The 22,171-nt window shown below is 31.5% G+C and overlaps 3 protein-coding genes across 5 annotated transcripts; all 3 read right to left on the minus strand.

Moving 5' to 3' along the window:
* Positions 1–302: 302 nt before the first annotated feature.
* Positions 303–4,005, minus strand: LOC125872339 (NAC domain-containing protein 1-like). Its single transcript, XM_049553058.1, has 4 exons — positions 3,449–4,005; positions 1,321–1,622; positions 798–1,188; positions 303–641 (listed from the first exon to the last, which is right to left on the minus strand). The coding sequence occupies exons 1-4, from the start codon at positions 3,621–3,623 to the stop codon at positions 418–420; spliced, it is 1,092 nt and encodes a 363-aa protein (XP_049409015.1). The 5' UTR covers positions 3,624–4,005; the 3' UTR covers positions 303–417.
* Positions 4,006–5,622: 1,617 nt separating this feature from the next.
* Positions 5,623–12,527, minus strand: LOC125872331 (uncharacterized). 3 transcript variants are annotated; one of them, XR_007447122.1, is made up of 3 exons: positions 12,306–12,527; positions 11,201–11,440; positions 6,908–7,014 (listed from the first exon to the last, which is right to left on the minus strand). XR_007447122.1 is itself a non-coding variant. In XM_049553052.1 (2 exons), the coding sequence occupies exons 1-2, from the start codon at positions 12,448–12,450 to the stop codon at positions 5,699–5,701; spliced, it is 312 nt and encodes a 103-aa protein (XP_049409009.1). In that variant the 5' UTR covers positions 12,451–12,527; the 3' UTR covers positions 5,623–5,698. The 3 variants fall into 3 exon arrangements, 1 of the variants encoding a protein (XP_049409009.1); XR_007447123.1 differs by lacking the exons at positions 6,908–7,014; positions 11,201–11,440; positions 12,306–12,527 and adding exons at positions 5,623–5,865; positions 6,806–6,833; XM_049553052.1 differs by lacking the exons at positions 6,908–7,014; positions 11,201–11,440 and adding an exon at positions 5,623–5,865.
* Positions 12,528–17,163: 4,636 nt separating this feature from the next.
* Positions 17,164–21,153, minus strand: LOC125872320 (AP2-like ethylene-responsive transcription factor At1g16060). The gene is made up of 8 exons (XM_049553038.1): positions 20,733–21,153; positions 20,552–20,634; positions 20,266–20,274; positions 19,945–20,033; positions 19,745–19,818; positions 19,598–19,648; positions 18,438–18,514; positions 17,164–17,580 (listed from the first exon to the last, which is right to left on the minus strand). The coding sequence occupies exons 1-8, from the start codon at positions 20,876–20,878 to the stop codon at positions 17,177–17,179; spliced, it is 933 nt and encodes a 310-aa protein (XP_049408995.1). The 5' UTR covers positions 20,879–21,153; the 3' UTR covers positions 17,164–17,176.
* Positions 21,154–22,171: the final 1,018 nt, after the last annotated feature.

The following is a 22,171-nucleotide window of genomic DNA, read 5'->3' on the forward strand; positions in this document are numbered from 1 at the left end:
AAGTGAAGTTGAAAAAAAAATAATTAATTCTTATATTAACATAAAATAATTTTTTTTAATATACATGACAATTAGAAAGAAACAAAGTAAGTGAATACTAGTAGACATAGCCATGGAATCCGAAAACAAATTAGAAAGAACAAAGACAAAAGTAAAACTAAGGAACAGACAGAAAGAAAAAAAATATTAGGAATAATATTCAAAAAAACAGAAATCTTATAAAACAATTACTCTACAAAATTGATTACAAGCCTAATTAGTAACCCAGAGCGGTCCAACAAAGAGGTGAAGTAGTAGTATCTAAGGAAGCAAAAAAGATACGAGCTCCTAGAAAGAGGTAAAAAAGAATCACAAACATCATATTACAAAACATCCTTATTGTGTGTTATATATGGTGGTAGTGTTTGGTGAAGAACCTCAAATTCCAAGAGATTGCCAGTATTTCTCAAATGACTCATCTGGGGGTGACCTATTGAGTAATATGTCATCCAATCCATCCAAATCAAAATCAAGATTAGTTCCTTCAATTTTCCCTTCATTTCTGTGATTTTGGTAAATATTCGACGAGGCTTGATCAGTAGGACCCACATACACCCCTTCTCCCGTTAGCACAATATTGTCCTGAGGTGGCGTTGAATTAGCATTTGATATTTGGCCAAACTCAGGTGGCGTTGAGTTAGTATTTGATGTTTGGACAATCTTAGGTGATGTTGAGTTAGTATTTGATGTTGGGCCTATCTCAAGTGGTGTTGGGTTAGTATTTGATGTTTGGCCAATCTCATGTAGTGTTGAATTGGTATTTGATGTTTGGCCAATCTCGAGTAGTGTTAGGTTAGTATATGACGTTTGGCCAATCTCGGATGGTGTTGGGTTAGTATTTGATGTTTGGCCAATCTCAGGTGGTACTGACTTAGTATTTGATGTTTGGCCAATCTCGTAAGTGGTTCTCATACCATCCAATATTAATGCAGCATGGCTATCACATAGATATTTCATATTCATTGTTGTATCATGTGGCTGATCAGATGTGATTAGGGTTTCGAATTTTCGCTTTAGTGATGGTTGTGGTTCTCCATTGCTATGATCAGTCGTGAAGAAATTGGGCCCAATTAAAGAATTAATCAAGTTCCTTTGCTCTTTGATTTCTGATTTTTTCTTATAAATTCTGCAGGCTGCAATATCCTCGTACTACAAGTAATACAAAGTAAAAATAATCTTAGTAGTCTATGTTTTTGTCAGCAATATGAAAAGATTTGCATAGTTAAGATCTACGTAAAAAAAATTACTCGAGAGACAAATTAAAAGAGAGGGTATACATACATATTCGTCCTCTTTTGATGATTTTGAGGGATAGACGAGCTTGTTAGAAATTACATACTCGTGCATTATCCATTCTGCAGGAATATCCACTTTACCGTCTGCTGAGTTTTTAAAATGATATTTAAGTGTGGTCTTTTTACCCAACTCAGAGCCATCTTGAGCAAATACTGTAGTTTTTTTGCTTGTTGATTTCCAATATCCTCTTCCGTCTCTTGTAACCCGAGCAGTATTTTTTTTTCCATTTACATATTTTCGATCTCTCTTTGTGAAGAAGTACGTATACTCCCCGTCCATATTAACTCCTGCGATAGTTACACTATTAAATACAACATCAAACTTACATATATGAAAAAATGACGTTATATTAGGTATAAAGTAATATGTATGCCAAACTAAATAAAATCCCTCAATCTCTTTTCCCAGCAAACTGCCAATATCCCTTTTTTACGAAAAAAATTAATCAAACTGCATTAATCTATGAGCTACCTGGAAGTTAATAAGGGTTACATCCGTAGAGGTCAAATTGATATATTATTCCGAGCAAGGTATAGTTTCCGGTGACATGATGAAAAAGATAATATTGTAGTATCTTTTCATCTGTCGAACAAAACTTGAAACCCGTTGGAATTTGTTGCTTTCATTCTTCTTCTCCAAACATTAGATATGTTATTTTTTCCTTACCAATTTGCCCTAACTAGATAATCGGTAATTTCTAATATATATTGTTTTATTTTATCTTTAATTTCTTTAGCTTTCTATTTCTTTGATAGTCTATTAGTTGGTTCTCTTTTTATAGGTTGATGGCGGATAAACTTTAGGCACTTGATTTTTAGGCTTCCTAATTCTAATATATTTGAATTCTAAATTTTACATTGTTTTAAATGGTTTAGGTAATAAATATTTTTTAACTATCCCAGTGTGATAAGGGTTATTACCACGGTATATTCACTTGTCTCCCTTATTTTATAAGGGTAAAAAAGTAATTTCATTAACCTTATTTTTATATGATTGATGTTTTAAGTTTATTTATCAAACCATTTATTTTAAAGAAAAAGAAAACTCATGATCTAGAATCCCAAATGAATTTGAAACTAGTTTAAAGTCTGAAAAATAAATATAATAGGTTGAAGTTTTAAGTTTACTTATCCATACTCATTTAGGCCATTTATTTTAAGGAAAAAGAATTCTCACGTTTTAAGTTTACTTATCCATACTCATTTAGGCCATTTATTTTAAAGAAAAAGAAAAGTCATTATATGAATTTGAAACCAAATTAAAAACAAGGAAGCTGGTCTCCTACTATATTTTCGAAAAATTAATGTAATTATAGAATAAATTTCAATAGTTAGGCATATTTTATATTTTATAAATCAATTCTTTTATAAATAAAAAAACGGATTCATGATTATCATTATTGTTATTTTTTAAACCCAAGTATAAATCAAATATTTTAGTTTCTTAATATATTATTTCAAGATTTTAACAATTACAAAAAATACAAGGTACATACATATATAGAGTTCGGAGCCAAAAGAACAACTTTTTTCCTTCAAAAAAATTTAAACCAAAAGGGCAAAATCGCTCTTGATATCTTTAGTACAAAATTGACTCCGTTTACGCTGTTAAAAGAAATTAAAATCGTTGTTGTTGTCAAAAAATATTTATTTTTTAAAACTAAAATCGCTGCACCAGCAGCGATTGAAGCAGCAATTTTCCTCAATTTTTTTAAAAATTTTAATTATCGCTGCTTTGGCCTATTGTTCAAAAAAAAATTCCTCAAAAAAATTGTGTATCAACTGCCTATTGTTCAAGTAATAAATTTTTAAAAAAAGTTTGAGGAAAATTGTGCAGCGATTTCATGTTTTAAAAAATATAAAATTTAAGAAAATCGATGAGCAGCAATTTTAATTTTAAAAAATAATATATTTTTTGACAAAATCACTGTTGGGGCAGCGATTTTAATTTTTTTTAACAACGTAAACGGAGTCAATTTTGTACTAAAGATATCGCTCCCTTAAGAGCGATTTTACCCCTTTGATTTAATTTTTTTATATATACCGTTTATGTTTTTTGAAAGAAACTCTACATATATAAGTCATGCATAAGGAAGAAGCTCAAGTTATGATACCTGGAAGGTGATCAGGGTTACATTCGTAGAGATCAACTTGAGGTATTATTCCGGGCGGGATATAGTTTCCGGTGACATGACGAAGAAGATAATATTGTAGTATCTCTTCATCAGAAGGACAAAACTTGAAACCCGGTGGGATTTGTTGCTTCCATTCTTCATCTTCTCCAGACATTAGATACGTTTTTTTTTTCTTACAAATTTGCCCTAGCTAGATAATCGGTAACTTCTAATATATGTTATTTTTGTTTAGATTTCTGTTTCTTTGATAGTCTATTAGCTGGTTGTCTTTTTATAGATTGACGGGATGAATTTTAGGCAATTATGTGTTCTACTAGATTTAGACTTCCTACTTGTAATATATTTGAGTTGTAAACTTTACCTTGTTTTAGATGGTTTAAATAATAAATATCTTTAAACTTTACCTTGTTTTAGATGGTTTAGATAATAAATGTCTTTTAACCATCCTAGTGTGATTACCACGGTAGTAACCAACCCATGGTCCAGAACCCAGTAAGAAAAGTAGAAAACTTACCGATGGATGCAGCGTAACACCAATAAAAATGAAGATGAATATAAGAGTCATCACAATAAAGAGCCCACAGTCATGTCCATTGAAGGCAAAGGTAGCCTATGAGTGAAGCGACGAACAGTGCAATGTACCTGCAAAAATTTTAGGCAACCAAGAGGGGGTGAGAGAAAACAATGAGGGAGAAGAGATTAATATTAGAGTCGAAAAGAGAGTGAGAATAAGAAAAAATGACATGTCAATGTCATATACAATTCAACTAACCAGAACTGCTCATCATATCCAACACACTTGTCATTCCAACTATGCACAAGGAGAAATAGACCAGAACCAAACTTCGAAATCGTCTCCGTTTACACAAACAACTTTCACGGTGCAAATCCAATATGATGAAAAGATACAGATGGGCTGGGAGTTCGGTTCGGTTTTCCAATTTTCGGTTTATGAGATTACACTGAGTGTTGTTGAACAAATTTACCTCCTATTCAACTTCTATCAGCACACTTTTCACACATATGTGCTAGGAAAATTTTGCTTAGTGTTCTAACTTCTATCAGCAATTCAACATTAAGCAAACTTGCCATTTGCCAATGTCCAAGCCCCATATGAAGTGCCGACTCGTTCTCTGTTGTTGAACTGCCAAACAACCAACCGAAGACAGTACACACTACACAGGCATCAAGCCATCAACAACACAACAACCAACACAAAGAAAGACCAGAGTGAGGACGGAGGCGGAGTCTCAGTCAGACAGTCACTATGTCTACACTTGACAAGTGACGAGAACGGAGGCAATGGACTATCGGACGAGTGTCGTGAGATGGGTCGATGAGAGTCATTGTTCTCTCGTCGAAATGTGAGTTGTGAGAGTGTAGTATTTAGGGATTTCAATTTTCAGTCATGGGAGTTTCAATTTAGGGATTCCGAATTGAGAGTTGGGTAATTCATAAGTGTGGGAGCTACAGTGGGTCACTCCCAAATGCCAAATTGTCCAAATTTTAATGGGCTATTGACATTGGATAGGTTGGGCTGTAAGTGTAGTATAGTGTTAATGTATTAAAATTCGGCTTTTCGGTTAAACCGAATTAATTTTGTTTAAAACCAAAAACCGAATCGAATAACTGAAAACCGAAACCGACCGATCAAACCAAAATTAACAAAATTTCAGTTCGGTCGGTTTTTGCAGTTTAAACCGAAATATGCCCAGGCCTAGTCACTCACAGTTTGCTACTCTTGAACAATGATTCTAACACATTTTTAAAAAGTATTCTTGTGAATGGATATACTACTCTATGTATCATATCATATCACTCATCGAATAGAGGGTTTAGACAAGATAAAATAGTTACGCAAGCATAAAAAGAACAACTACTTCCGCTAACAGAGTACAACTACAAATATGCTCCAAATAAAGGGATGATACTGGAAAAGATATCAAGAATGGTAGCACATTTGTGATCCAAATCAAAGGGACAAGTCGTGGAGCCAGATTCCACCAAAGCACAAAGACAAGGCTCAACGTTTACTTTGTAGGTCATACACACACAATTATAAGTTTCTTTTCTTCTTTGTATATTGATATGGAGAAACAAATATAGAAGTAAAGATTGCACAACTACCTTAGGAAGGATACCATAGAAGCAAGGATACCATAGAAGCTGACGATTCCAATTGGAAGGAAAAACATAAATATTACCAAGATGCACCAACAAATGATTTCATCATCCAACCACCATAATGCACACCGTCACGTGGACCTTTCTGCTCTTTACACCAATCATCAAGATTGCCAAAATAGTGAAAAAGAGAAAGTTCCCCAGGCAAACTTGCAGTACAACATCTGTTTCAAACCACTCCCTGCTTAGTGTCGTATGAAAGCTATTAATCCCTGCAATATAATTGATATGTAAAGCTATCTTGTACGAGTAAAAAAGCCAATCCCAATTAATGAAAAATTATTAGCCAAATCAAGGTCAAGGTACCGCATAATCATTTTGATTTGGCTTGCAAGAATTAACAATGGGCTATGAAAAGATGTTCACAACCATTAACTCGGGATGCAATGGATAATTAGATACATACATAAAGTTAAGCACGCAAAAATAGAGTTCTTATTCTCTGACATAATGATTCTTTGTGCTAACAATATAACATCGTCAAGGTTTCACATTTTGTGAAGTCTAGCACATTTGAGTCTTTTATTGGGTAACTGAAAAATATCGTGTTTACAGTTCCAAGCCGATCAATAATGAGCCTCCACATCTACTTGGTTCATGACAAAATTTAAACACTTGACATGTGCCTACCATACAACTTCCGATGCATTACTCTTGCTATTGAACCAAAGCCCTAGGGGCAAGTATTTCAGCTTTTCCAAAACTCATAATATTGAAGATTCAAACGATAGAGCCATTCAGAAGAGTGAACCTAGAGAAGCAATAAAATAAAACAATGCATGGAAAATAATTTTCAATAAGCAACGCAAACCGAAAATATAAAGAATTAAAGGCAAATTAATAAGCCAAATCTAATCTAAAACTCTATACACTAAATCATTTACTATATAAGTAAACAAGCATCGTAAACGAATATATGATCTATTAAAACTGAATAAATATTTATTCTACAATAAATACTATATCTAAACATATGGTTAATAGTATATATCCCAACAACATGTCAAGCCTATTCATCACTAAAATCCAACAAACATAGCTGAAAATCTAACAAAAGCAACAAAGCAAGTAAAATAATAATCCATAAACTCGGGTTTTCCTTGTCATCAAAAAATAATAATCCATAAACAAATGCAATCAAAAGAGATTTACCTGGGATTTTCTACATGAGAAAAGCAGCTACCTCCCTAAGAATCCAGGACACAATGAGTGAGAGAGCAAAAGGTCCATTGTATGCAATCCTAGCTGAACGTTGGCTTATCCCTGACACCACCGTCTAGCAAGAAGCTGCACACATCCTTAATTCAGTCCTTTATGCTTTTTTCGACTCAATTAATCGCACAAAATTGCAAACTCGAACCCTAAATTCCAAAAATGAAACCTTAAGCTCACTTTTTTCTACCCTTCATCAATAAGAAAAATCAAAAATTGAGAAAACTATTGAAAAAACGATTAATCTATGAATTCAATTATTCAAAAAAAGGTTAGGATAAATTAATTACGGTGACGAGAAGGGTGATTACCAAAAAAGGGAAGTTCTAGGCACCTCCCTCTGTGACAAAACTTGTCAGATGCATGCATACACAAGATTTTTTTTATTTTTTTTGTAAATGCATACACAGGAATCAGGATAAGTTTCTTATTATTGTTGTTTTTTGGGTTAAGAAAAATAATTAATACAACATATGTATATGATCGACCATATTAAACACTCTTCATATAATACTTATACTAAGCTACTATAATAATTTATGATAGGATACGGTACAGTAATTTTGGGGTTCAGTTTTTAAAATTATTATGTCATTATCATATTAATTTAATTCACTATATTGAAGTTTGGTTTTGATATTTTGCGATATGATAATTTGGTAATCATAATTAATTTGTTCAATATATCCTTGATCTATATATCCTTGATGAATAGAAATCTCGATTTGTTGCCTGCTCAAGTGTCGTATCTCCATTTGAAGCACATTGTCGATTAGGACATCTTTCTCTACCTCTGTTGAAAAAGCTTTGTCCTCAGTTTCAACATATTTCCTCATTGGAATGTGAGTCATGTAAATTTGCAAAACACCATCGCATCTGATCACTAGGTCCAACGGTTAATAATCGAGTTGAGTCTGCTTTTGAGTTAGTACATTCAGATGTTTGGGGACCATATCCTGTTGTTTCTAAAATTGGGCATAAATATTTTGTTACTTTTGTGGATGATTTTTCTCAAATGACTTGGATTTACTTTATAAAGAGTCGATCTGAAGTGTTTACTCACTTTACTGCCTTTTGTGCTGAAGTCAAAACTCAATTTAGTGCCTCATTTAGGATTCTAAGGAATGATAATGCTAAAGAATATATGTCAGAATTATTTCGGTCTTACATAAGAAAACACGGTATCCTTCATCAGTCTTCATGTGTTGATACACCTTCTCAAAATAGAGTTGCTAAGAGGAAGAATAGGTATATATTTGAGACAACTCGGGCACTTTTGTTCCAATTAAAAGTCCTCAAACAATTTTGGGCTGATGCAATCGCTACAACTTGTTTTCTGATCAACTGTATGTCGTCGACTGTGTTGGCAGGTAATATGCCTTATACTGTTCTTTTTCCAAACAAATCACTATTTCCGGTGGAACCTAAGGTGTTTGGAAGCACATGTTATGTACGAGATGTTCGACTATTTGTTACTAAATTGGATCTAAAGGCGTTAAAATGTGTTTTCTTGGTCTATTCTCAACTTCAGAAAGGGTATCGATGTTATTTTGTTGAGCTTGGCAAATACCTAGTGTCAACTGATGTGGTATTTTCAAAGGCTACACTATTCTTCTATGCACCTCCCATTTATACAAATGAAGTGGAGGAAGATAAGTAGTTGATGTATCAGGTTACTCGTGCTGTAACAAAACAATCAGATGATGATGTTCTTCCATCTTCTAGTTCATTCATTGAGAATCAGTCAACTATTATGCCTTCAGAACCTGCTTCATCTGTTCCAACAAGATTTCCAATTGTTCAAGTTTACTCAAGGAGGAGAGGTAATGATGATACTTATCCTACATCAATTCCTTCATCATTAGTTCCTTCTCTACTTGATTCTTCAGAAAATCTTGACCTTCCTATTGCTTTTCGGAAAAGTACACGTCAGTGTAAATCCACATATTCTATTGCAAACTTTGTTTCTTATGACCACTTATCTCTTGCATCTAATTGTTTGATTAGCTCTCTAGACTCAATCTCTATTCCTAAATTAGTGAAAGAAGCCCTGACCAATCCTGGATGGTGTGATGCAATGCTTGAAGAGATACATGCTCTTGATGAAAATCATACTTGGGATTTGGTGGATTTACCCAAAGAAAAGATAGCAGTATGATGCAAATGGGTTTTTACAATCAAAGTCAATCATGATGGTTCTATTGCAAGACTTAAGGTTAGACTTGTGGCTAAAGGCTATGCTTAGACTTATGCGGTAGATTATTTGGACACTTTCTCCCTCGTAGCTAAGCTCACCTTTGTTTGTTTGTTTATTTCATTGGCTGCTTCTCAACATTGGCCTTTGCATCAACTTGATATCAAGAATGCTTTCCTTCATGGTGATCTCCATGAAGAGGTGTATATGGAGCAACCACCTGGGTTTGTTGCTCAGGGAGAGTATGAAAAAGTTTGTTACCTAAGAAAATGTCTATATGGTCTAAAGCAGAGTCCCCGTGCCTGGTTTGAAAAATTTATAGATGTGGTTCAAGAATTTGGGTTGAAGATGAGCAAGTATGATCACTCAGTCTTTTATAGACAATCAATGACTAGTATTATTCTTCTAGTTGTCTATATTGATGATATTGTTATTACAAGAGATGATTGTACTAGAATATATTCTCTCAAACAGTTTTTACATGGCAAGTTTCATACCAAAGACTTGGGACAACTAAAATACTTCTTGGGTGTAGAAGTAGCGAGAAGCAAGAAAGGGATTTTTTTATCTCAAAGGAAGTATGTACTTGACCTACTTGCAGAAACTGGTAAGTTGGGAGCAAAACCGTGTGGCACACCAATGGTTCCTAATGCACATCTTACTAAGGATGATGCGGACACTTTTGATGATCCAGAAAGATACAGAAAGTTGGTTGGGAAACTAAACTACCTTAGTGTGACTGGGTCAGATATTGCCTATGCAGTCAGTATTGTTAGTCAATTCATGTGTGTACCAACTGTCAAACACTGGGCTGCCTTGGAACAAATTCTGTGTTATTTGAAAGGAGCCCCTGGCCTTGGCATATTGTATAGCGACCACAGATATACTCGTGTTGAATGCATTGCTGATGCAAATTAGGAGGATCAAGAATTGATAGAAGATTGACTACTGGCTATTGTGTCTTTGTTGGTGGAAATCTAGTATCTTGGAGGAGTAAGAAACAAAATGTTATATCTCGATCTAGTGTAGAGTCTGAATATAGAGCTATGGAAGAAACAAAATTTTGTATCTCGATCTAGTGTAGAGTCCGAATATAGAGTTATGGCTCAGTCCACATGTGAAATACTACGGATACAACACATTTTAGTTGAGGTTGGTTTGAAATCCTTTTTTCCAGACTTTAGTGTGATAATCAGGCTGCTCTACACATTGCCTCAAATCCAGTGTATCGTGAACGGACAAAACATATTGAGGTCGATTGTCACTTTATCCGTGAGAAGATTCAAGAGAACGTAATTTCTACTAGCTATGTGAAGACAAGAGAGCAATTGGGTGATATATTCACAAAGGTTCTAAATGGAACTCGGGTGGAATATCTTTGTAACATGATTAATATCAATGCTCCAACTCGAGGAGGAGTGTTACAAAATGTACATAGTCATATCTACTCATAAAACTCATAGCATAATCATATTGTAGAGATCTTTAGGGATCTTAGAGATATTTAGGGATATTTTCTAATTTTATTTCCTTAGATAGATTAACTTGTACACCTACAAATAGCTCTTATTCTGGGAATAATAGAACAAGGAAATTGATTAATTGGCTCTGTACTTTGCAATATCCAACCCACAATTGCCCAGAACCGAACTTAGAAATTGTCTCTCTATACACAAACAATGTTTAGGTGCAAATACATTATGATGAAAAGATACAATTTGCTACTCTTTAAAGAATGATCGAACACATTTTTAAGAGGATTCTTATGAATGGATATACTACTCTATGAATCATATCGTAACACTCATTGAACAGAGCGATTAGACCCGATAAACTAGTTACCCAAGCATAAAAAAAACAACTAATTCAGCCAACAGAGTTCAACTGCAAATATGCTCCAAATAAAGAGATGGCACGGGACCAGATATCAAGAATGGTAGCATATTTGTGATCCAAATCAAAGGGACAAAATCGTGGAGCCGGATTCCACCACAGCACAAAGCACGAAGACAAGGTTCAAGGATTACTTTGTAGGTCATACACACACAATTATAAGGTTCTTTCTTCTTTCTGTATTGTTATGTAGACACAACTGTAGAAGTAAAGAAATTGCACAAATACCTTAGGAAGGATATGCTTACCATCGTAGCTGATGATCCCATTTGGAAGGAAAAACATAAATATTACCAAAACGCACCAACAAATAATTTTCATTATCCAACCACCATGGTGAACACCATCACATGGGTCTTTCTAGCTCTTTACACCAATCATCAAGATTGCCAAAATAGTGAAAAAGAGAAAGGTCCCCAAGCTAACTCGCAGTACAACATCTGTTTCAAACCACTCCCTGATTGGTGTTGTGTGAAAGCTATTAATCCCTACAATAAAATTGATATGTAAATCTATCTTGAACAAGTAAAAATGTCTCTCTCCATTAAAGAAAAATTATTAGCCAAATCAAGGTCACGGTTCCACACAATCATCTTGATTCAATCAGCAAGAAAATAACAATGAGCTATGAAAAGATGTTCACAACCATTAACTCAGGCTGAAACGAATAATTAGCTACAAACATAAAGTCAAGCGCACCAAAACAGAGTTCTTATTCTCTGACATAATGATTATTTGAACTAACAATATAGCATTGTCAAGGTTTCATATTTAGTAAAATCTAGCATATTTTAGTCTTTTTTTGGGTAGCCAAAAATACGTTGTTTACAGTTCCAAGCCGATCGATAATGAGCCTGCACCTTTACTTGGTTCACGATACAAAATTTAAACTCATGACATGATACCTCTTGCAATGCATTACTCTTGGTATTGAACCAAAGCCCTAGGGGGTAAGTATTTCAACTTTTCCAAAACTCATAATATTGAAGATTCCAACTACAGAGCCATTTGGAAGAGTGAACCCAGAGAAGCAACAAAATAAAACAATGCATGGAAAATACTGTTCAATAAGCAAGGCAAACAGAAAATATAAAGAATTAAAAGCAAATTAATAAGCCAAATCTAATCAAGTACTAATAATGTAACTACAATAACATTTCAAAGTCATTCACTTGGCTGAAAGGGAAAACAGATAGAAACATAACTCAAGCACAAACGAAACATGTCTAGCCTTTTCATCACTAAAATCTAACAAACATAGCTGAATAACAAAAGCAAACCCAAATAGGCAGAGATAGCAACAAAGCAAGTAAAATAATAATCCATAAACAAGTGCAATCAAACGAGATTTACCTGGGATTTTCTCCATGAGAAAAACAGCAACCTCCCTAAGAATCCAGGACACAATGAGTGAGAGAGCAAAAAGTCCACAGTATGCAATCCTAGTTGAACGCCGGCTTATCCCTGACACCACCAACCGGCAAGAAGTTGCCCACATCCTTTATTCAGTCCTTTATGCTTTTTCCGACTCAATTAATCGCATAAAATTGCAAACTCGAACCCTAAATTCCAAAAATGAAATCATAAGATCACTTTTTTCTCCCCTTCATCAATAAGAATAATCAAAATGTGAGAAAACTGTCAAAAAACGATTAATCTATGAATTCAATTATTCAAAAAAAGGTTAGGATAAATTAATTACGGCGACGAGAAGGGTGATTACCAAAAAAGGGAAGTTCTCGAGCCAGGTGACAAAACTTGTCAGAATGCATGCATACACAAGATTTTTTAATTATTTTTTTTTTGTAAATGCATACACAGGAATCAGGATAAGTTTTCTTATTATTGTTGTTTTTTGGGTTAAGAAAAACGAAAAATTACAGAAATACCACATTTTAGTTTACTTATCACCATTATCCCCTATAAATTTTACAAATCTCCAAAATTTCTCATTTTTGCGCATCAGATTAGTGTATCTCGCGCATCAGATTAATGTATCTCGCGCATCATATTAGTGTATCTCGCACATCAGATTAGTGTATCATGTATAAAATGTAATGTATCTTAGTTAACGATTAATGTATCTCGTGCATCAGATTAATGTATTAGCACTTATATTATTGTATTCGTTTGAGGGATTTTTGTAATTATAAACTTTTAAGGGATAGATTGTAATTTTGCCTTAAAAGTATGTGATTTCTGTAATTTACCCTAAGAAAAATTAGAGCCGTCAATATGGGCTAGGCCCGTTGGGTCGGTCTGGCCTAACCTGTAATTTAATAGGGTTAGGTTACGATTTTTGGAGCCCATTTAAGTAATGGATTTTTTAGCCCAACCTGAATAAGTCTGCAGATTTGTGGGGCTTGAGAAATATGGATAGGGCCGGCCCGTGGACCAAATAAAAAATTAATTAAAAAATAAAAATAAAATAGAGTATTAAAAATAACAAGAGTCTAAACTCAAAATTTGTTTAAAGTTTGAAATATTACAATTTAAATATAAATTATGTTTATAAAATATGTACTACATAAAATAAAAAATTTCAAAAATTTCTAGGCCTATGAAATATTGTCATAGTTTTTGTGTTTTATTATGATCATTGAAAAACAATTAGAGTAATATTTTTATTTAGTTATTTATGCTTTTACTTGAAATCAAACTTAATAAATATTATAAAGATAATTTTATTTGTGGATTTGATTAACAAGTAGTAACACTAACACTATGTAATATTATCTTGTCAATATTTATGATAATATTTTTAAATTATAATTTAATTTAAAAAATTATAAAAAAATATACTTTTAAGAAAAGAGGGTTGATCCGGCAAGCCTGTAGCCCACATACATGTTGGTTGGACCGACCATTTTCTTGCCCACACCAAAAATGGGCTAACCCAGCCTGACACGTCAAATTTCAAAGCTTGTATGGGTTAGCCCGGATGGGGTGGACCCATATTGACAACTCTAAGAAAAATAATTAATACAACATCTATCTACTTCTACTTTTACTACTAATATATAAGTGTCAATAAGCACACAACTGAGGGTCAACATGTCTGCTTCAGCAATGTGCTTATTTTGATATTCAGCTATTTGTCTTTGTGGTTTAGGCTTGACATTTAAAGTGCAAGGTCTGGAGTTCAAACCTTGCCAACATCATTTTTTATTTCTGTTTTAATTTCAGTGACAAGGGTATTTTTAGTATTTAGTAGCTTTTGCTCCTTAAACCTTTTATATGCCAATGCTTTATAATTGTACCTTTGCTTCTTTAGACAATAAAAACCAGTCAACATCTCCATAATAAGTAATGACACATATATCCATCAAAAAGTTATACTCTTTAATTAATTTAAGTGGGGCCCACCAACTTTATCATGTTGACTGACCAATACTATTGTGTATTTCTTTATTTTGATTATCATGTCTCGCTATTTTTCGTTGATTACATATTTTAAAAATAAAAATAAAGTAGTACTATATATTAAAATAATTAACAATTTAGTATACTTAAAAATAGTAAAAAGTACTACATATTACAATAATTAACAATTATTTGACACTTTAAATCTATCAATATCATATAAATTGGGATAAAAAGAGTAACATATAATATTTAAATATATTTAAAATAATATAAGTAATACTATACATTACAATAATTAACAACTTAAATATTTAAAAGTTATATAAAAAGTTAATTGACTCTCTAAATTCTATTGGTGCCACATAAAATGGATTAGATGATAAACATATATTGTTTGAAATTGACGAAAAAGAAACTATAAATTACAATAATTAACAAAAAAAATCGCTCAACTCCAAAAAATCTATCAATTAATGCCACATAAATTGGAACATGGGAAATAACATATATTATTTAAAAATTAAGTTTAAAATGTACTATAAAATACAATAATTAACAACTTAATATATTATAGAGACATATAAAAAATGGTTAATTTTGAAATCCTACATGTGCCACATAAATCGGAACAAAGAGAGTAAAAAATATTATTTTTGAAATTGTGTAAAAAAAATAGATACTATAAATCACAATAGCTAACAATTTAAAATATATTTAATATCATATAAAGATTTCAATAAATTCTCAAATTCCATAATATGACATAAATTAAAATAAAAAAATAATATATATTGGGCCCCGTGCTGACACGGGGTCCTGTATCTAGTATGTATATGACCGACCATATTAAACACTCTTAATATAATATTTATACTAAGCTACTATAATAATTTATGATAGGATACGGTACAATAATTTTGGGGTTGAGATTTTAAAATTATTATATCATTATCATATTAATTTAATTCACTATTTTAAAGTTTGGTTTTGATATTTTGCAATATGATAATTTGGTAATCATAATTAATTTGTTCAACTTCTTCGATTAATATATACTCGTATAATAGAGTTTTATGACTTGGACAATTCAAAAAAAAAAGGTCTCAATTAAATCATACTAACACATTACGTATGTAGAAATATAGATGCAAAAGAAAATACAAATAATTTCTTTTGTTAATCAATTACATTTAAGATACATTTCAATCAAAATAGAGTAATCAAAATTTCAATTTCTAAACATTTAGTTTATACTATATATATATATATATATATATAGTGTGTGTGTGTGTGTTATTTATGTAACTATATACTTCGGTATACATAGTATTTAATATTTCGGTATGTTATTCCTAAATATCAAATCAAATATTAAAAAAATTAAAATATAGACCATATATCATACCAAATACTATAATATCAAAATTACGATATCAAAAAATTTAGTATGATATATATAATAATTCAGTATATACTCATATCATGCTCACCCATAAATTAACATATTATTTTTAATGAAATAGAATGTGAAATATATATATATATATATATATATATATAGCAAGGAAAAATAAATTACTTTGTTTCTTCTAATTTTATGTGATACTTTTTGTTTCCCAAAATTCAATTTAGATGAAATTTGAAGTTAAAATTTAGGCATAATATGGAAATATATCTTTTAACTTGGCCTTTCATGTCTTCTGATTTTGGTTGTGCACAATACATACTTCAATTTGTATAAAGTTGAACAAGTAGATACAAATGTTCTATATGTCATCATAATACACATAGGGCACCATATATGATGTCATATAGGACGTAATTGACAAGTAGGACGTCAAGTTATTGGATGTGTATGTCAACTTGTTCAACTTTATATAAGTTTAAGTATTTACTTGTGCATATCTAATATTGAAGAACATAAATGTCGGAATAAGGCCAAATTAACGCCTAAACTTCTATTAGATTAACTCAATATTTAAAATTAATATGAAAAGTGTCCCGTAATATAATATTTCCTCCCTCTACTTTTAATTGTCATGTTGCGTTTTTCGAAAGTCAATTTGATTAATTTTCAATGTTAAATTAGATTATATTAATTCAATATTTTAAATCAAAAAATTTAGATATTCAAAAACTATACGAAAAGTATTATAAATTGTAATTTTTTTTTTGCATATCAATATGATAAAAAAAAATATACCATAAAATGTTAGTCAAAGTTTTTAAAATTTGACTCTACAAAGAAAACTATGACAATTAAAAATGGATGGAAGGAGTATGAAGTATTTAAGAACAAAAATATAGTACTTCCTCCATCTACTTTTAATTGTCATGGTTTTCATTATTAGAGTCAAACGATAAGAATTTTAACTATCATTTTACCATGTATTATTTCATCATATTAATATACAAAAAATTACAATTTATAGTACTTCTCGTATAACTTTTGAATATCTAAATTTTTGTTTATAATATTAAAATAATATAATCTAATTTAACTTTGAAAATTAGTGAAATGAACTTTAGAAACCACGAACATAATAAATTAAAGTGGACATGGAATACTAATTGGTCAACTCATAAACTCTAGAGACTACATGAGCCTCGTTTATCTAAACATTAAAATTAAACAATCACATCCAACATGCTTGGACAAAAATAATTACTCCTTATACAGATCTAAAGAAAACCAAATTACTAAAAAACATAAATAATACTACTCCATACCCTTAATTTCTCTCCTCTCTTGTAATAAAGTACTAAATAATTAATTCTTCAAAATATCAAAACTAAGAAACAATTAATATACCCCCTCACGTAACCAATATATAGATTGTGGTGAGATTGCTCCAACTTTAATCAGAAGTCTCGAGTTTAAGTTCTGAGTACGGAGAAAAAGATAAAAATTCCTCAAGTTGATGACGTTCAAACATCATAGGCAACACAAATGACTCTAAATCTCCAAAAATAATATGACTATCCTCCACAAAGCTACTGGAATCTTGGCAGTCAAAATACGTTTGTATGTCATCTGGGAAAGTAGTACTCCTCTGAGATTTCTCCACCTCCGGTGGTGTCTCCGGGCAGTCTACGACGGACGATGCTTTTACTTCTTTGGTGCTAGGCATGGGATTCATGTCATTAGGGTTTGGACCTGAACAGTTGCTGTAACGGCTGATGTCAAAGTTTGTAACAGCATTTGGTCCACGGTACTGTATAGCTGCCGTATCATATGCCATTGCTGCTTCCTCTTCACTAGCTGCATGCATGCATCTTTATTATTAATTACGTAGAGAAGTATTGAAAACATCCTTGAACTAGCTTGGCGTAAATTATTAGTTTCTTCCCGAACTATTGACAGCCTTAAAAACACCCCCTCTACTTAACTAATTAAACTTACATACACATTTGATCTACCACATGACATAGCAAGTGGTCTCAATTTCTTATAGGAGCATGATGCTCGTGATGCAGTAAAACCTCACTAAATTAATATAGGTGAGATCATGAAATATTATTATTTTATAAAGATATGATTTAATGTTCTTAATGTACTTTTAAAGAAATATTAATGGGATCATATATTTATACAGGATTTTTTGAAAATATATTATCTTATTATTTTATCGAAATTGGTGAATTTTTTCATTGACCCAAGTCAAAATCGGAGGAATATAATTTTAAAGAGATTATTAATTTAGTGAGGTTTCCCATAAAAAGTAGAGAGAGCTTAATTAAATAGCAGATCTAGCAGTTGAAAGTTGGTGATCTGATATATATACCCAACGACCAACTAATATAATTAATCTAACTTCATACCTGTTCTTCTCTAATTTGACTTTACTTTATTTTGTAATCTATTTCTATATTTTGATTCTTTTGGGATAGTTAACATTGAATATATAGCCCCTGAAATAGTAACTGAGCGTACACCATTTGGCACTATAATATACACAGCTATATATAATAGTAATATAATATAATATATAAGCTCTCTCTATTAATTTTTAATTGTTCAGTACTTTGGATTTTACATGTCTTTTAAAAACAATTGACATAATTTTATCACAATATTCATATTAATAGATGTTTTGCACGGATAAAGTAATTAAGTACCATATGTTCCAAGGTAGAGATACTTATTTCCAAACACCCTGCCAATGCGAGCCTCCCATCGTCCATTGTGGTGGTGTCTACAAATATGCATGAGTAATATAAAATTTGGTTACACAAAGAATTGAAATAATAAAACATAAATAAAAATACATTAAAGAGAGAAAATAAATATATTTTTTTGTGTTAATCTTTTTCAGTTTATGTGGTGAAATTGTGAGCACATGTTTAGAAGAAGGCTTGAAAAGTATATTAGTATATAAAAAAAAGTTCAAAGTCAAGATTAGGACGACATATCAAATGGCGCAAAAATTATGGGAAATGTTAGCTACAAGTTTGACAAAATAGGCTTTCCGATAAACTCACTTATTATTAAACACGATTCATGATTTTTAAATATTTAAATAATTTATAATTAAAAGTGATATAATAAAATTATAATTTTATTTATTATGATTATCAAGTATAAATATTTTTTGTTACAATTTCCAGCTCAGTCGTTGGCCCTCCAAGATGGCCAAAACATGCAATAACTTCCCTTCACTTTTCAATTTAAAGGGTGGGCCTGTCTATGGCTTTAATAAAAGTGCAGAACTTTTAGATCACCGCAACATGACTTTTTGAGACAAAGTTTCAAATGCCGAATATTTGGTTAGATACGCTGCATAATATAGAAACTTCCTTCAATTTTAATTTATTTGTTTATTTCGCTTTTTACGTAAAATATTTATGATAATAAGATTAAAAGATGTATGTATATATTTTATATTTTTTTTGTTTAAATTTTGTATCAAACTAGTCAAAATAAAATTAAAAAATGAAATGAATGGAGTATTTAATACAGGAAACATGACATGGAAATATTCACTCACAGTCAACTCTAGCCAAGAAAATGTATATACGCCTAGTTATAGCCTTATATTAGTCCACTATATACTAAAATATATGTTTATTCTTTTGTGTAAAGTTTGAAAAATTAAAAGGTAATGCATTATTTATAATATACATTTCTTAAAACGTTAAATTTATAATATTTATTGAGTGATATAGTAAAATTGTTATTTTATTTATTGCTCTTTATGAAATGTGTCTAGTCAGTACTGAAGGTAAAAAAAAAAAACCTACATCATTTTTTTTCAAGATGTCAATTAATTAATGCATACCTAGCTACTCCTCTATATCTCGAGACTCCTCTTGAAAATCCGCTACTTTTCCTTCAAAATAAAACTCTCATTACTTACTGAAATTAGTACAAATATAAAGGGAATTAGCTTTAATTTGTTTCTATATATGGAGCTAGGTCGATATACCTTCTCAAAGAACCAATATATTCTTCTCTTGATTGACTTTCCATTTCCTTTATCTCTTTTTCATACGTAGACACCTACATTAAGTATTATCCATAACCAAAGAAAATACAAATAAGAATTGGGATTAGTGATCATTGAACATAAATTTGCACTAACAAAGTTAATATATTGAGTTAATAGAAGATGGAAGATTAAATTACAGAGAAATTAAGAATTGTGTTTTGACCCCAATACTTTAATGCTGCCAAGTCATATGCATGTGCAGCTGCTTCTTCCTCATTGTAGGCCCCTTCAAAAAAATAAGATAAGATTTCATTGAATCACCTTATTGTATAGAAATGCTTAATTTCTTTTAAACAATTTGAACTTGATTAATTCCCTTTTTAAAAATTAAAATCGTAATACACAGTATTGATTCGATATACACTGCGTATGCAAAGGTTTTTCATAATGAAATATTGCTTAATAATGCCAAAATACAAAATAAAATTTTATTTGAATGATAATGATAGAAAACTTACCCAAATATACTGCATTTTAATTGGATGTCATCACAACCACCATTTAAGCAAGAGCAACCAAAAAAAAACTCCAATCAGATGTGTTGAACAATATCATAACAAAATAATGATCACTAAATAGGAAACTAATTACAAATTAAGAAATAGTTTAAACTTTAAACTAAATACATCATATCAAATTATCAATATAAGAAATTTCCTTTTACCAATTATAGCAGGTAAACTTTCTTATTTTCGATATTATAACAACTCCCATTAGGAAATCAAAGGGACAAAAAAAATGAACCTTGTCTTCCTTTTTTAGTCTGCGACTCGTTCCAGCAATTTTTATCCCATAAATGAGCTTCATATCGACCCGTCCATCGGTGCCTAATAATTGTAACGAAAAAAAAAAATACTGCAAACTTATCATCTCATAAAATGAATATTAATCAAACTATATAATGAAAATGAAGATACATATATACCTGGTGACACCTCTGTAGATTGAACTACGTCGTTGAGGCGGCGAATCTCTGGCTTTTCGCTTCCTCTTCCCTTTAGAAATGCCATTATCAGTATTGCTGTTGGTTAAACAAGTGTTTTGTTTACTCAGTTTTGAGGTTTTCGCCATATATGAATATATCTTGATTGCTAATTTAGTAGTGATGTAAATAGGCAAAAAGAAGTGTAGAAAGAGGACTAAATATAGTGGGGTTTATGTTTGTATATATTATATATATACAAGTATGGATGGCCGGCGCTCGATCAATATTAGTACGTTTATTTGTGTTTGCCTCTATCTCTTCTTCATACCTGTTATAATAATACCGACCTGATGAGATAAAAATTATTTATACTGACAGTTATGTTGAGTATATTGATATGTAACAAAGTGAAAGATTTTGGTAAAATGTTAATTGTCAAACATTTTGCACGTTTCCGACTTTCTTTGCAGACATTTTTTTTTCGAAAACCGGCCACTTACTTCCAAAAAAAGATTTAAGGTGGAAAATTAAGAATATCATATGTTGAAAGAGATGGTAAAAGAGATAAGGACTAAAATGTTTGAGCTAAATAGTAAGGATCCACTAATGACTTAAGGATTGTGGCGTGTGTTGATGCAAGTAAAATTAAAGTAGGAGCACCTACTTGAGTGACTAGTCGTTGATCCACTTCTCTCTTGGCCCTTATTGACACATCGTTGTCCTCAATTATTTATATTTTACTAATTACTTTGCACATGATTTCATATTATGGTTGGGTCCTACTCCTACCCTAACCCAAGGTACATCGTCTAGGGTGCGTTCGGTATGAATGAACGTGTCTTTCGCTTTTAAAAATATTTATATATAATCTAGATAAATATTATGTAAGGATAAGGATGTGAGGTGGAACCGTGGAAGGGAATGAGTCCACATATAAGAAAAAAAAATAAGGGGTGGTTAAGTTAAATATATACTTCCTTTTCCTCATTAAAAGTTAAGCATGCTCTCCTCAACTACAGTTAAATAGACAATCGGACAAACCCAATTGGGCTAACAAATTTTCCGAGGATGACTTGGATAATCACATATTTTAGGGACATTAGTGTCCCTGCCGTCTAAAAACTAGAGCGTATATATCCTTTATACTAACGGACATACACGTGTTATAATTTTATCCATAGATCCGACATTTATTATATATAGGATTGACGGATAAGATTGTGCCACGTGTCCCTATTTGGTCTTCCGTTAGTTTTTTTATGGCAGGGGCACCAAGTCCCAAAAGTATGACAGAGGGTATCTGCATATCATTTACGATAGTTTAGGGGTATATTTGTCATTTTTCCCTTCTTTTTTTAACTTACTAAAAAAGAAAATAAGTCACATAAATTGAGACAGAGACTCAGAGAGAGTATTATATATACAAAAAAAAAGTAATT

Source organism: Solanum stenotomum, chromosome 8 (genome assembly GCF_019186545.1).
Source record: "Solanum stenotomum isolate F172 chromosome 8, ASM1918654v1, whole genome shotgun sequence".
NCBI classification, from domain to species: domain Eukaryota; kingdom Viridiplantae; phylum Streptophyta; class Magnoliopsida; order Solanales; family Solanaceae; genus Solanum; species Solanum stenotomum.